The 15,819-nt window shown below is 46.9% G+C and overlaps 1 protein-coding gene across 1 annotated transcript; it reads right to left on the bottom strand.

Annotated features, from left to right (window-relative positions):
• Positions 1-3,362: 3,362 nt before the first annotated feature.
• Positions 3,363-12,289, bottom strand: NXF3 (nuclear RNA export factor 3). Its single transcript, XM_045582446.1, is given in 18 exon segments — positions 3,363-3,571; positions 3,682-3,742; positions 4,112-4,294; positions 4,829-4,901; positions 5,370-5,412; positions 5,508-5,623; positions 5,727-5,785; positions 5,910-6,017; positions 6,133-6,188; positions 6,274-6,342; positions 6,688-6,724; positions 8,118-8,302; positions 8,446-8,526; positions 8,651-8,755; positions 8,850-8,933; positions 9,747-9,900; positions 10,095-10,269; positions 12,190-12,289. Coding segments are annotated over 18 exon segments (1,743 nt in total). The 3' UTR covers positions 3,363-3,517.
• Positions 12,290-15,819: the final 3,530 nt, after the last annotated feature.

Raw genomic sequence — 15,819 nt, forward strand, 5'->3', positions numbered from 1 at the left:
TAACGAGCAATCAGCAGGGACCTGAGGCTACACCCTCCCCTGACCCTATGGGGCTTGACAGGGGACGTCAGGCTGCATCCCCCACACTAGCGTCAGGCTGGGGGCCCTCAGGACACCCCCCCCCCACCAGGTGCGGCTTGACAGGGGACTTCAGGCCACGCCCCCCCACCCCAGCACCAGGCCAGGGGACCTGAGGCTGCACCCCCTTGCCTGGCTGGGCTTGATGGTACCTCAGGCCTTGCCCCATTCCCAGAAGGGCTTGATGGGGGATCTCAAGGTGCACCCTCAGTGCTTGGTCGGGATAACTCAGACCACGCCCCTGCCCAGCAGTGCTTGATGGGGGACCTGAGGCTGCACCCCCCTCTCAGTGCTGGGCCAGGGGACCTGAGGTTGCACCTCCACCCCCCCCTCCTGGCGGGGCTTGACCAGGGACCTCAGGCCATGCACCCCACCCAGTGGGGCTTGACAGGGGACCTCAAGGTGTACCCCCAGTGCTGGGTGGGGAAACTCAGGCCACGGCCCCCACCCAGTGGGGCTTGATGGGGGATCTCAGGCCATAGCTCCCACCCAGAAGGTCTTGATGGGGAACCTCGAGGTACGCTCCCTGCCCTGATCTGGGCTGGGGGACCTCAGGCCATGCCCCCCATCCTGGCGCTAGGCCAGGGGACCTGAGGCTATGCCCCTGCCAGACAGAGCTTGACAAGTGTGGGACTGGCAGGGTCTGGATCTAACCCAATTGGGGGGGGGGGGAGGCAGGTATGGGTCTCATGTGATTTTGAGGCGCATATGGGTGGGCTGGGACTTGACTCTGGGTCCTGTGGTGCACCCCAGACTTTGACAGGAGGAAGGTTTTAATATACATTTTACTAATTTTCTTTCATCTCTGACACTTTATTATAGAGAAAGGGCAAGTAGCAATGTTAAATTATTTCCTCTAATTAATCCCCGTTTAATGTGCATGAATTTTGTGCACCAGGCCACTAGTTCTATTCTGATAAACATTCATTAAATATGAAAAAGCATTTGCTGACAACTGAAATAATCTGCTGAAGTTTAATGGCTAATACTAATGATAGTTTTGAGGCAGGTTGAGGGATGAAGATAGTCAGATCATCTCTTTTTTTATAAGAGACTGGTCTTCCTGCTGCCACATTCCAGAGCAAGCATGTTGAACTGCCTCCTGCAGGCAGCATGTGGCCCACAACAAATATTTTTGTGGCCCAGCCAATATAATGGTATGTAAGAAATGTTTTAATAAAAATTTTGTAACTTCATTTTTACAATATCCCGTTATACATAATTATTAATAATGAATTACAACGTTTGCTAATGACTGATTACTATAAAAGGATTGCATTCATTTCCCTTACTCGTCTTATGTGCAGGTGCACCATTTCTATTCACTAATACTAGCAGTGAATATTTTAGCAGCTGATTGCCACGTCATTAATCTAGGACTGACTTGGTTGTTGTGCACAACAGGAAATATTTTGCTTTAGGAGAACAAGAAAAATAAGTTTATTTGCTTTACACTTATTAATTTGTGCAGTTATTCAGTGTCTGGTAAGTTAATATTCAAGAAAAATATTAATTTTTATTAAAATGTTCTATTCTTTTATGTTAATGATGACTCACTTCTTTCAGCCCTTTGTATTCAGCATGTCTCTATGGAAATAAACCTATCTTTCTATGAAAATTGAATTTTTTGTGTTTTTGTGGCCCACATAAACTTAAACCTTGTTTATTTGGCCTGTGTTAGCTTTTGAGTTTGACATGCTTGTTCCAGAGCCTCTCATTCCCTACATTCATACTCCTGACTGTTACTACTCCTGTTATATGGATGGAGAGGTGACCAAGGTATTGACCTGAGCAAATCTTTGGGTTCCTTCCTTTTCTTTCCCAAATTCCCACCAAGTGATTCACTTCCCAGATGCATGGTGGGGGCAGGGGTCTGTCCTCATACTGGAAATCAGATGGGTCTCTTCTACACCTGGTGGTCAGGTATTCCAAGAATCATAGATAAGTGATTGCTGGGGGAAGAGCCTCCCCAGTCAGTCTGCTCTCTCTTCCTTTTCACCTTGTATCAATAATGTGAGAGACACACGTTGATTTGTTGCCTCCCCCACAGGCTCTGACTGAGGCTGGGAATTGAACCTGTAACCCAGGTATGTGCCCTTGATCAGAAATCAAACCCATGACCCTTTGGTGTGTGGGCCAATGCTCTAACCACTGAGCAACACAGGCCAGTGCAATTTCTGTTCTTTTAAGCCATCCACTTTGTGGTACTGTTATAGAAGATCTAAAAAAGTAATACAGCAATATAGTGCACATATTTTTCAAAAATACAACTATCAGGTTTCTTTCTTTTGCTAAAATTTGTTTCCATTTTATTTCAATGCTAGAGGCCCAATGCACAAAATTTGTGCAAGCCCTCACAGCCCCTGCTTTGTTTGGACCTTGAGAGCTTGTTTGGAGGTTCTAGCAGGGGAGCACAGCTACTCGTATACCCTTGACCGAAGACTGGTCCTCTCCTCTTGGGGGAAAGTCATCCTCTTCGACCGAGCCTGCAGCTTCGGGAGGGTCGCACATGGATCAGTGAGGGAGGAGGGGGACACCCGCCTAGCCAGCCAGATCAGCCGAATCAACCCTGGCGATCAATGGGGTGACAGATGTCGCAGCCAGATCGCCCTCACATCCCCCTGCTTTGTTTGGAAGCTCGTCTGGACAGTGGTTCTGCTATTTGGTCTAATTAGCATATTAGCTCTTTATTATATAGGATTCACAGTTCTGGCTAAGTAGGTAATTATGGTTTGGGTAGCTTTTCATAGGGCATTTCTACTGCTTTTAATAACAATTCTACTTTAATATCAGTTCCCCCTTTCTCTACTGATTTCTTTATATATCAAAAATATTACTCCAATATCAGTCATAAATGAGGACAATTTTTTCTTCCTAGGTTTTTACTGCTCTTTAATACAGTTTATCCCCAAGGGAATTATTTTTAAATTTGAATAGATTTGTATAGCTAAGAAGGTAATACTGTTTTCTGCCTAAAAATGTTTGACTAATATACTAGGGGAGCCACCTCCTCCAGGTCTACCAGAGTAACAGAGCACACTAACTCAGAAGCCATATAACCTTGGGGACATACACAGCCTGGGTTGTAGAGGGATCCAGGATTTGAGTCTCTACCACATTGTTTTCCAGGTACTCATTGGCCATTTTTGACTTTCCTCCTCTGTAGACCAATGAATGGATTTTGACTTGAATGGACTTCGCAGGGACATAACATGCAACATCAATCTTTATTAGGAAAAGAATCAGGGTCCTGGAAGGGACAGATACATAAAACAACCAGCCCTTTGGATGGATGAGTATCACTTAAGCATTGAATTAGTAGCTCCAACCAGACCTCCTGGCTCAATAATAGGAATATAGTAAGACTGGAGGGAAAACATAACAAAGATGATGAGGATGAAGATGATGACACTCAAGGGGTTTTTGGTGAGTTGTGTTCTTAGGATCCGGGATCAGCCTGTGGGAGGGCCTCCTCTGAGATCTTGTACTTGTCCTGGAGGAAGTGTAGGGAGCTAGTTGGGAGACTAGTACAGCCAGGAGCCCTGAGTCTCATCCCCAGGCCATCCATTCTTCACTCACTTGGCCCAAATTCCCAGACCTCACCTTGTACAGAGTGAGCACCTGTTCAGCCCTCGTGTAGTCCCAGTGGTTATCATGAAGACACCTGGGGAGGGAGGAAGGGCAGGAGACTCCATTATGACAAAAGTGGAGTCAATCTGATAACCCCCTGCCATTTCATAAACTATGTGACAAATATGCCTTCGCATTTATATATGCAACGAAATAAGCTCTATGTTGGAAAAATTCCTGAAATCCAAATGTGTCAATAAAAAAATGAGGTCCAAGAAATAAATAATTCCATAAAGGAATACATACCTGTTAAAAACAACTGTGTTGTTTATACACAATGAGAGAGAAATGTTCAGAGGGACAGGTGAAATAAATGAGCAAAACAAATTACCTGCAAGTTTCTATTATTCACTCCTCTGCTCCTCCCAGCTCCATCCTATCCCCATGCACACCCAGCACTCACTTCTGAGACCACTGGAGGCTCATTCCAGACTTGGTGGAGAAAACTTGCACCATTTCTTGCTGCTCCTGGGAGAGGGTGGTCATGGAGCTGGTGGTGGGTGTAGGCACTTCTATGGGATGCATACTCTGAGTTGTGTTGGGGGTGGCGTCTCTCACAAACAGTTCATCATTCATGATGCAGAGACTGGAGAAAAATGATACCTCAGACAACTGATGGATAAACAATCCCACACCCTCAACAATTATCCTGCTTCCACTGCCACTCAGTGACCAGATTGCTCCCATTCCCACCTGTATCTGCTCCCCAGATTCCTCTTTCCTTCCCACCTCCCACCCCTTGGAGAGATTGCCTACCAGCTTCACTAGGTTTGTACCCCTAGCCCCATTGCATTTACTCAGTGAAACAGCCCAAGGGAAAAGACAGTTTAATCCCATTTTCAGAGGAAGACACAGGTCACAGAGAGGGTCACGGATTTCACTCAGGTACAAATCTAAAAGTGAGTGTTGGTGCCATGAAGAGAACCTGAAAGAAACCTGAAACACTTTCAGTGTTCTAACTCCAGAGCCCACACTCTTAACCCCTATGAAGGACTATCCCTTATATCAACCTGCTGGCTTCCCACAACACTGAGAAAACCCTGAGAATATGCACCGTCACATTGCCACAGCCATGAGCCCAGGTTGGGCTGTATGTCCCCACCCAGAGCATAACACTCACCTGGAATCGCTGGCAGGGGTAGTGATGAAAGTCCGGGTGAAGGCACGCACAGAGCCCTGAGACCTTCCTTCCACTTCAACAACAACAAACAATACCCCCTTGGAGTCACACATGCTTCACACTCACTCAGCATTCCCAAGTCAGGGTGGGACTGCATACTCATGCCCAAGGAGACAACTATTCTCTGGGAGTCACTGTGCGGGGAATTGGGAGGGCAACATTAGGAGCAATCTCTTCCCACTAACATGGTTCCTACTATGTGCCAGGCCCCAGAACAACCACTTCACAAGTTCATTTAATTCACTGTTTTCAGCCATAGGTGTTATTAGTCCCATTTCATAAATGAGGAAAATAAGAGATTAAGTAATGGGCCCAAGTTCTTCCAGTCAGGATCTGGGATGACAGCCATCAAACCCCATATCTGTGTTCCCAACTACCAAACTGTGCAGGGCTTATAAGAAGCTGGGAGAGTTCTGAGAGGGAGCCCAGCAAGGGGGAGGGAGCAGTGGACATCTGGATAGGGAACTCTACAGGCACTCACCTTCCTTGAACACCCCATTGACACAGAAGCAGAGCATCTTTTCCTAAAAGGGAGGAACACAGGTGCTCAGTCACCATCTACAGCTCCCACACACCTGTGTCTTTCTTGGCCTGTCTGAGGGAGGAAGCAGGTGCTCACCGACTGGAACAACATGTCCACCACAAAGGAGCTCAGGTCATGCTGAGTTTTGGGCAACATACAGAGGGTGCATATAATGTCACGTTTTGTATGTTTCAGCAGTCGAAAATGCAGGTCTGAAGGGGAAGAACAGCAAAGGTCAATGTTGCCACTCCCTGGGCCCTATGAGAGACCCTTCATGCCCCATTCCCTGCCCAATCTTCCCCACCCCACACGCACTGGGGTCCTTGAGGTTCTTCATATTCCTGTTATCCTTGAAGTACTCAAACAAGCTGCTTCTAGGAGAAAAAAGAGGAATAGGGTGTGGAGGTCTGGCCATGGGGGTGCTTCCAAGAGCTGACTGGTTTCTGCTGAAAACCCCGCCCCCCCCAACAGAAAAAGAGTTTGAGCTGTGATACTCACGGGGCTGGGTCCTTGGGGTTGAAAGAAATGGTCAGGGAGAAGCAGGCATCGTCATGGTAAGTACAGAGGAGACAGTGCCGGTCTCCAGAGTCATAGATAGAGTAATACCTGTGGTGGAGCAAAGGGGACAAGCTGCTTTGTTAACCAGGCCCCAAATGAGATGTGAGAGTCCCAAACAGCAGTCCCAGGTCCCCCGATTCCTGGTGTTTCCAGGAGTACTTACTGCTGCAGAAATTGCAAGACTAGACTCTTCAGTGGGTCAGATCCAAAGAAACTTCCCTAAAATCACAACAGTCCTCAGGATCACGGCTGATACCCCATCTTCACTCACTACCTGAAATCCTGCTTGATTCCCCCTCCTCACCTTGCAGGATGGTACATTCTTGTGGGCTTCAATCTCAAAATTAGTTGGTGGGGGAGGCTCCTGGTCATCCTGGAGAAAAGGAAGTCAGCCTTTCAGACCAACAGGTGGTACTGAATGATCAGGAAAAGGAAGGACCCAGGAGAGGGTTGTCAGAAGTCAGATGCAAAAGAACCCTGGAAATTCCATGAGCAGGACTACACTTGTACCATCATCATGGGAGCCCTGGAGCCTGTGGAGAACTTGTGTGAAGAAGGTCCAGAGCCTTTATCAGATTCCCACATGGGCCAATCCACAGATGAGGATTAAGGGTCTGATACAAAAATGTAACTTGAGTCAGACCTAAAGGGGTCCAGAGCAGGTTGTGGTAAATGTCTGTGCCACTTAAAGGAGTCAGTCACAGAGAAATACACTTACCAGGCATAATAATTTGGGGAACAATTCCAGGATGGAGCTGCCAAAATAAAGACAAAACAGAAATGTAACTGAATCTGCAGAGCATCCCTGCCTTGTTGTAGCAAGCAAACCTACACCAGACATATAGCCCAGCTGTACTCTAGTGTCACAGCCTTCCAGGGACCTGGGGACCTTCCCCAAGAACTGATCCATAGGAAGAGTACTCGCCCTCCCTCCTGCCCTACTCCCACTCATTCTCCATTCTGCTAGGTAGCTCCCTTCTAGATTTCCTGACTCCCTTCTCCAGTGACATAAAGAGCAGCATTTAGAGCTGCATACTTTTCCTGCACCTGCCACTGTTGGGCTCTGGGATCCCAGTTTGGAATGAAAAACTTGAACATGTTGAACTTGGATCCCATGGGATATTGGTTGAGCCTTTGTCACCTGTGAGAGTCTGAAGTGGGCATGGGAAACACAACAACCATAGGATCAGGAGACCTTCCCCAGAAGGAATAAAGAAAAGATCAGGCCCAGCTCAGCTTAGGGAGGGGGAATGTGTGGTCTCTTCTTATGATCACTGCCTTCTCTCCTCATGGACCACTATGTGCCTGTGACTATCTTAGTTGGTTTCTGAGCAATCCTACCCATGTCGGGCTACCCAGGGTTCCTCTCTGAAGGACCAAACAGGAGATGTTGGTATGTGGAGGGAGCGGCACTGAGAGGACTGTCCTTTATCCTCAACCCTTTGTGCCTTCTGCCTTCCACTTCTGCCTCCAGAGACTCTCTGCTCACTGTGGTGGCTCACTTCTGGACCCTTAACTCAGGGAAACCTGGTTTTTCTCAAGGAGAGCCCAACTCGTGGCATTGTTCCAGAGGAACTAATGTCATAACAGCAGCCACCCAGCCCTTAACATAGGGCAGTAAACTTCCCATGTCTGCCTGGGTTTGGAGAAGAGCCCCCTTTGGATCAAAGGAAAGAGGGCTCATCTCAGGGCAGGGGAGGGTAGCTCTTCTCAGCACGGAATAGGAAGACCTGTCTCAACATGAGGACCTGTGTTGGAGGACCTTTCCCATCCCAGGTCACCAGCATCTGACCCAAGACTGGTCACCCCTAGTACTGGCGATGAGGGGATATCACGCTTCCTAGAGTACAATCTTAGGAGGGCATGCTGGATGTGTAATCCCCTCTTATGATCACTGCCTTTTCTCCTCATGGACCCCTGTGTGCCTGTGATCCCATGATTACTTGCAGAGTCAGGAAACTGACCCTAGACAAGAGAACAGGTGAGCAGATCAGAGGAAGGAAAGGATACCTCTAAGCACAGGTGAAGGACACGAAAAAGAGAGTGGAGGGTCTATGATACTCCCAGAAGATCTATTTGTTGCCTCTGCAAACATATATTATCAAGGGTAGGTCAGGCTCACCAGGGGTGGAAGAGAGTACAACTAACCTTATGTTGGTTGAATTATCTGGTAAGGTGGTGCATGAGGGGTTTCTTTTTGCGTTCATGTCATCTGGCTCCAGCTTTTTTCCCTGGTCCAATTCCTCTGCTGACTTCACCTGTGATTATGGGAAGGAACCACATAGACCAGAGAAAGAGAGCCAAGATGCCTGTAGCCCCAGTCTCTTCCTTTTCTAACAAATCCACATCACTGTCCCTTGTCATCACCCCATGGGGTTCAGTGGCTCTGACTCTGAGGTAGTGAAGGGGGGCAAATGGTGGGGTAGAAGAAGTGGGTTTGAATATGGATGCACAACTGATCTGGAGTCTGCATTACCTTTACCTGATCCTCCTTTTCTGACTTCAGCTCCTCCTGCACATCCTGGGGTGCATTAGAGGGGATGACAAAGATAGATATCTGCAGAGAACACAAGAGAGGCTGGGTAAGCACCAGGAAATCTGAGCCTTGGGATTAAGCAAGAACTTGCCCCTGTCCTGCCCTCTTGCCCCTAGCCAGTCCTAGTCATGCCTTTGACACATACCTTCTCATTATTCTTATCGTAAATCTTGCCACTAACATTCTTCAATGCAAAGGCAATACTGGCATTCTCAACGAAGAAGTGGGCCTGCATTTTCTCATAGTGAAACTATAGGGATAGTGACAAGAGAAAAAGAATATGAGAACAGAGCCACTGCTCATCGGCCCTGTTACTTCTCATCCACCTTATTGTCTTCTCTTACTTTGACTGGAGTAAAGGGGGTGCTGCATTGCTTCTGAATCAAATTCAGCAACCACTTCTCATCATATTTTATGCCGAATGGAACCTAGAAGCCAAAGAAAAGATAGGAGAGAAGATTGACATAATGGGATCTAAGGTTATGAATAAACCCAACCAGGTTTTCTTTTCAGCCTTTAAAACAACTGTTTAAGATAGGATAGTATCCATTATTGCTAGCTTTTGTACCAGACATGAATTCCCTAAATACCATTCTTTCCATTCAAATAGATTTTCTCAAATAATCAAGTTAAAATGTTTAACATGTACTTCCTTTTATAAAGTTCTAAGAGATCCTACTTAGCATTTCTCACAAGGACCCCAGGGACAAAATATTCTACTACATTCAGTTTGGGCCAAACTGTGTCTTCAGGTATGGAGTTGCTCCATCTCCTTAGCAGTAGTTTCCTCCTTTGCTTTTAGACTACTTGTCTCATCCTCCTTTGCAATCAGTCTGTTTTCTTTAAAAAAATATATATTTTATTGACTTTTTATAGAGAGGAAGGGAGAGGGATAGAAAGCTAGAAACATCGATGAGAGAGAAACATCTACCAGCTGCCTCCTGCACACCCCCCACCAGGGATGTGCCCACGACCAGTGTACATGCCCTTGACCAGAATTGAACCCAGGACCCTTCAGTCCGCAGGCCGACGCTCTATCTACTGAGCCAAACCAGTTTCAGCAGTCTGTTTTCTTTATAATGATTCTCTAAATCTGCCCTTATATGGCCTAGGATATTAACTCCTACTAATAAAAAGACACATTGCCAACTCCTATGCTTCAGAAAGGTATTTAGCATTTCTACACGAATCTAACACAGCTCCCTCTGTTCACATTAGTTCCAGATTTCTAGGACACTCACTGTGATCTTGAACCAGCTTCCTGATATCTCATCCTGCTTCTTCTCCTCCATTTTTGTCTTGGGAGGATTTTTCTCTCTTTCCTTGTTAATATGGGTTTGGACTTGTTCCTGAAAATGGCCTCTCCAATGATAGCGTGGAATGGCATAGGGAGCACTGTGGGGCAGTGGAGAAAAAGTATTCCATATATACTCAGGAAGTCTTCTATACATGTTCACCCCCATTGACACCTCAGCTAAAATAAAGTTTTCTGAACGATTAAACTTGATCTTATCATTATTCATTCTTCCTGGTTGGAGAGAAGAATGATATATTTAACTCCAAGGTTATATATTTCACTGGTCACTTACTATCTTACTCCAGTGTCCATGTGAGCGTCAATTGTTGCTGAATCTCCATCTTGTTGCTTGTGGGAGGAAGGATGAGTGCCAGAACTTACTTGTTCAGACACACTGTTATATCTCCTTCGGTAAATACCCCAACGTCTTGGTCTTCTATCTGTGGTGTCACTATCTGGATTGTGCCCTGAAATCAAGAACAACACATCAATGGTCTCAATACTAGAAAATGTCCTGGGGAGATATAACTAAAGGAGAAATATTATTGATTCTTATAATCTATACTAATAAAAGGGTAATATGCTAATTAGACTGGGTCTACCAGACATCTTCCAGTCTTCTGCTCCTCCTTCTGGACAAGGCCACAGTGGCATGGGCAGAGACAGATTAGGGCACATGTGTCAAACACAAGGCCCACGGGCCAAATCCGTCCCGCCAGGCCTTGCAATGTGGCTCGCACTGCACTGTCATCACTGCACTCCGCTGCGTTTCCATCACAATGACAGTTTATGACTGTTCAGTAAACCATTCGGCCCGCGATTTAGGCTGGATTTTAGATTTTGGCCCCTTCTCTGATTGAGTTCGACACCCCAAGATTAGGGGCAATCAGGCTGGCAGGGGAGGGTGGCTGAGGGCAATCAGGCCGGCAGGGAAGGATGGCTAGGGGTGATCAGGCAGACGGCAGAGGTGGTTAGAGGCAATCAGGCAGGCGGGCAGGTGAGCAGTTAGGAGCCAGAAGTCCCAAATTGCAAGATGGATATCTGAGGGGTCTCAGATTGGAGAGGATGCAGGGCAGGCTGAGGGACTCCCCACCCATGCATAAATTTTGTGCACTGGCCTCTCTCTATATATATAGCCAGTGACCAGAATGCCATAATGACTGGAATGACTGGTCACTATTACATCCATTGTGGCCAGCGAGTGCCCAATCAAGGGTGGGGCCGGCCAGCCAACCTCCTGCAGCCCATCTTCTCAGCCAGCCCCGTCCCTGATGGGCCCCCACCATTCCGGTTGGCCCACGGCCCCTCCCCCAGCCAGCTCTGCCCTCAATCTGCCCTCCCCACTCTGATCAGGGGCAGGGCTGGCTGGCCAACCACCCATGGCCCTTCCCCTAGGTTGCTGGCTCCTGATAGGCCTCCACCCCATTTGGCCCATTGCCCACAGCCCCTCCCCCCAGCTGACCCCACTCTCAATGGGCCCTCACCATCCCTATCAGCCCATAGCCCTTCACACAGCCATCTCCAGCCCCAGTTACTCCCCCACACACCAATTGGGGGTGGGGCTGGCTGTCCAACCTCTCATGGCCCCTCCCCCAGCCTCATTTGGGAGCAAGGCCAGCTGGTCCTACCCCAAATCTGGGGGTAGAGCCTGCTGGCTAATTGACCACAGCCCCCCTCTCCATCCAGCCTGGCCATGATTGAGCCCTGGTCAGGGTGGCCTGCCGGCCAACCTCCTGCCATCTCTTCTTCCTGAAAGGCCCAGCCCTGATCCACTGATTGGGGCCAGGCTGGCCAGACCCCACCTGTACACAAATTCATGCCCTGGGCCTCTAGTCTAAAATGAAATATATCACAGTGCTCAAACATTGGAAGGGGAGAGGACAAAATGGTGGCAGAATAGACACTTGTGTTCTAAGCCTTGTCCTGGAGCAGATAGAATGAGCAGCTGAGATGAATAACACCCATCCAGAACTGGCAAAGTAGACTCAGCTGGTGCGACAATTTGCAGCCGGTAAGGGAATAGGACACCAGGAGAAGGGTAAAATCAAGGATCTGGGCAGGAGAGATCTGCCAGACCTCTGAGCCCTGAGGGTCAGAGGGAAACCGCACGGCACAAAGCCATGTCCCTGGGGACAGGCACAGTGTCTGACTGTGGAAAGGATGTCCACAGGACTGCTGGAGGCAGGGGATTCTAGCTCTGGGTCCATAGTCATGGCAGACTGAGCCCAGAGGGGGCCGCCTGAAGGGCTGATCAGACCATGCAGTGCCAGCAGGAGCTGAGCTCGCAGAGGAGCAGTCTTTCCCCTCCCTGTGGCCTGTGCTTTGCTTCACTGAACTTTCAGATACAGACACTCATCTGTGGCTGGGGTTCAGGAGGAGGTGCGGACTTGTGGAGTCTGGGAAGAGGCTGGGGAGAGTTGGGGCCCAGGAGAAGTGGCAGCGAGTCTGGCACTGGGTCATGCCTGAGCCCGGGATCTGGGAAGCCATTTTGTCCTGAAGAGATGGCCCCTTCCTCCAGTCTCCAGGCAACCAATACAGCCACACCCAGATTCCCTCCTGAATGGTACAAAGGATTTAAAAAAATATAAATAGTCCCTGAGAGTCCAAAGGGACTGGCCTAAAGAGAGGTCTTCACTACCAGAAGGTCTTCACTGTTAGTACAGTATAGAAGACTGGGATCTTAAGCCAACCAAAGGAATGACACTTGACTTTTTCATTTTTACTGTTACTTTTTATTATTTTGTTCTCTCTTTTTTCTTTTTTCCTTTCCTTTTTTAGTTTATTACTTTATTTTCTATTTCTTTTCACATTATTTCCCCATCATTCTATTTATTTGCTATTTTTTATTGTTATACATTTTTAAATCAATTTTTGTAAATTTATTATTATTATTATTATTATTATTAATATTATCTTTTTGTTCCCTTTCTTCTTATCCACCCATTCCCTTTCTACTTTCACTACACTGAACTGAGGACCACCCCATATTCATCTGATTCTTAACCTTATTTTCTGTATATAAGCTCAGCCTCTACAGATTCTGCCCCCACTCTCTTTGCTGGGTGTTTGCATTTTTGTTGTTTATCTGTTTGTTCTGTGGTGTTTTCTCTTCTGGTATATATATACTAGAGGCCCAGTGCATGAAAGTTCATGCACTGGAAGGGGGTCCCTCAGCCTGGCCTGCCTCCTCTCACATTTCAAGAGCCCTCAGGGGCAGGAGATGAACCAGTGACCGGTGATCAGGGGAAGGTGATGACCCATCACACCTCTGCTGCTGCCACTGCTGGCAGTGCAAGGCTCAGCAGGCCCTGGTTACCTGAGTCTTGAGCAGCCCTGAGTGGCTGAGCAGCCACCTTTCAAGGCTTCCCTGTACCTTGGACCATCCCTGGGTGGTTGGGCAGCCGAAGCTTGCCTGTGTCTTGGACTGGGCCTGGATGGCTGGGCAGCTGCCATCTGAGGCTTGCATGCACCTCCAGAATACCTTGCACGGCTGGGCAGCCAACCCTGGGTGGCTGAGGCTTGCTTGTGCCTTGGGCATTAACTGGGCAGCTACCATCCAAGGCTCACCTATGCCTCAGGCCAGCCCTGGGAAGCTGGGGGGTTGAGGGGATTGGGGAACTCCAGAGGCAGGCCCAGCCTTTCTGCATGCATGCTTTCCGGTGAGGCTGAGGTGACTAGGTGCCACCATCTTGTGGCTGTGGGTGCCAGCATCTTTGAGGGAAGGTCAGTCTATTAGCATATCTCCTCCTTATTGGCTGTGGGCACTGCCATCCTTGTGACAGCATGAGGATCAATTAGCATATTCCCTCTTTATTATATAGGATTCTCCTTTTACTTCCTTTTTCTTTTTTTTTCTTCTTCTTTTTTTAAAAAAAATATATTTTATTGAGTTTTTACAGAGAGGAGGAGAGAGGGATAGAGAGCTAGAAAATTTGATGAGAGAGAAACATCGACCAGCTGCCTCTTGCACACCCCCTACCGGGGATGTGCCCGCAACCAACGTACATGCCCCTGACCGGAATCGAACCTGGGACCTTTCAGTCTGCAGACCGACACTCTACCACTGAGCCAAACCGGTTTCGGCTACTTCCTTTTTCTTATTTCTCTCATCTTTTTCTCTCTCCTCGTGTATCATTTGTGTTCTCTTTTTTCTCCCCTAATTCTCTTTTTTCTCAGGTGGTCACTTATATTGGGGTTATTGGTGTCATGAATAGGACTTTCCTAAGGCAAAACTGACGGGGAACCAAAGCTGTCTGTGCCACCCGAGACTCCGCTCCATTCAAGCGGAACACAGAAGCTCTCCTAGCTGAGACACTGCTGATCCTCACAGCCAATTGGCTTGGAGATCAATGCTTCCCAGTAATACCAACAACAAACAAAGCTTAACAACAAGACTGCACATACAGCCCACTAAGGGCTGCACCAAGACTGTCCACCTCAGGTAACTGGGAAGGCTGTGCTACTGGGCTCTACCAGGACACGTAGCACACAAAACTATTTCATCAAATCAGGGAAACAACTAAAATGCAGACAAGAGGCAGGACACAAAGGAAGGAAATGGAGGATAGTAAAAGAATGGACATTGAGTTCAAAGCTATAGGGTTTTTCAAGAACTTCCTAGAAAAGGCCAATAAAATAAATGAGACCTGTGAGGATATGTAAAGGAATCAACTAGAAATAAAGAATGCATTGTCTGAAATAAAAATATTATACAGAGTCCTAAAAACAGACTGGAAGATTGCAAGAATCAAGTCAAAGACTTGGAACACAAAGAGCCAGAAGACACTCCTCCGCAGAAGCAAGAAGACAAGAGAATCCAGAAAGCTGAAAATAATGTAAGAAACCTCTGGGACAATTTCAAGCAAACCAACATCAGAATTATGGGGGTCCCAGAAGAATAGAGAGAGCAAGATACCGAAAGCCTATTGGAAGAAATAGTGACTGAAAACTTCCCCCACCTGGGGAAAGAAATAGACTTACAAGTCCAGGAAGCACACATAACCCCAAACGAAAGGAATCCAAAGAGGACCACACCAAGACACATCATAATTAAAATTCCAAGAGCAAAAGACAAAGAGAGAATATTAAAAGCAGCTAGAGAAAAGCAGGTAGTTACGTATAAAGGAGCATCCATTCGATTATCAGCTGATTTCTCAACAGAAACCATGCAGGCCAGATGGGAATGGCAAGAAATATTCAAGGTGATGAATAGCAAGAACCTACAGCCAAAAATACTCTACCCAGCAAAGCTATCACTCAGAATTGAAGGACAGATAAAGAGCATCACAAATAAAAAATACTAAAGGAGTTCATCACTGCCAAACCAGAATTATATGAATTGCTGAAGGGGGTTCTTTAGGAAGAGGAAGAAGATAAAGATAAAAATTGTGAACAACAAATATGTATCTATCAACAAGTGAATCTAAAAACCAAGGGGATTAAAAAAATTTGATGAACAATATTAACTGGTGAATATAATAGAATCAGAGGTATGGAAGGGAGTGGGCTGACGATTCTCGGGGAAAAGGCAAGTGGGGGTGGGGGAAGAGACTGAAAACAAACTGTGCACCTATGGATGAGGACAATCGGGGGTGGGGAAAGGGCAGAGGGTGGGGTAGGAACCTGGTGGAGGGGAGCAATGGAGGGGGGGAAAAAAGAGGAACATTTGTAATAATCTGAACAATAAAGATTTATTTAAAAAATTTAAAAATACCAATGTCATATTTCACAGACCTAGAAAGAACTCTTCAAAAATTCATCTGGAATAAAAAAAGACCCTGAATAGCCACAGTAATCCTGAGAAAGAAGAACAAAGTAGGAGGGATCTCAATACCAGATTTCAAGCTGTATTACAAAGCCACTGTTCTCAAAACAGCATGGTACTGGCACAAGAACAGACATATAGATCAAAGGAACAAAATAGAGAATCCGGGTATTGACCCAAACCACTATGCTCAATTAATATTTGACAAAGGAGGTATGAACATACACTGGAGTCAAGACAGTCTCTTCAACTA

The sequence above is a fragment of the Pipistrellus kuhlii genome, unplaced genomic scaffold (genome assembly GCF_014108245.1).
Source record: "Pipistrellus kuhlii isolate mPipKuh1 unplaced genomic scaffold, mPipKuh1.p scaffold_m20_p_16, whole genome shotgun sequence".
In the NCBI taxonomy this organism is placed as follows: domain Eukaryota; kingdom Metazoa; phylum Chordata; class Mammalia; order Chiroptera; family Vespertilionidae; genus Pipistrellus; species Pipistrellus kuhlii.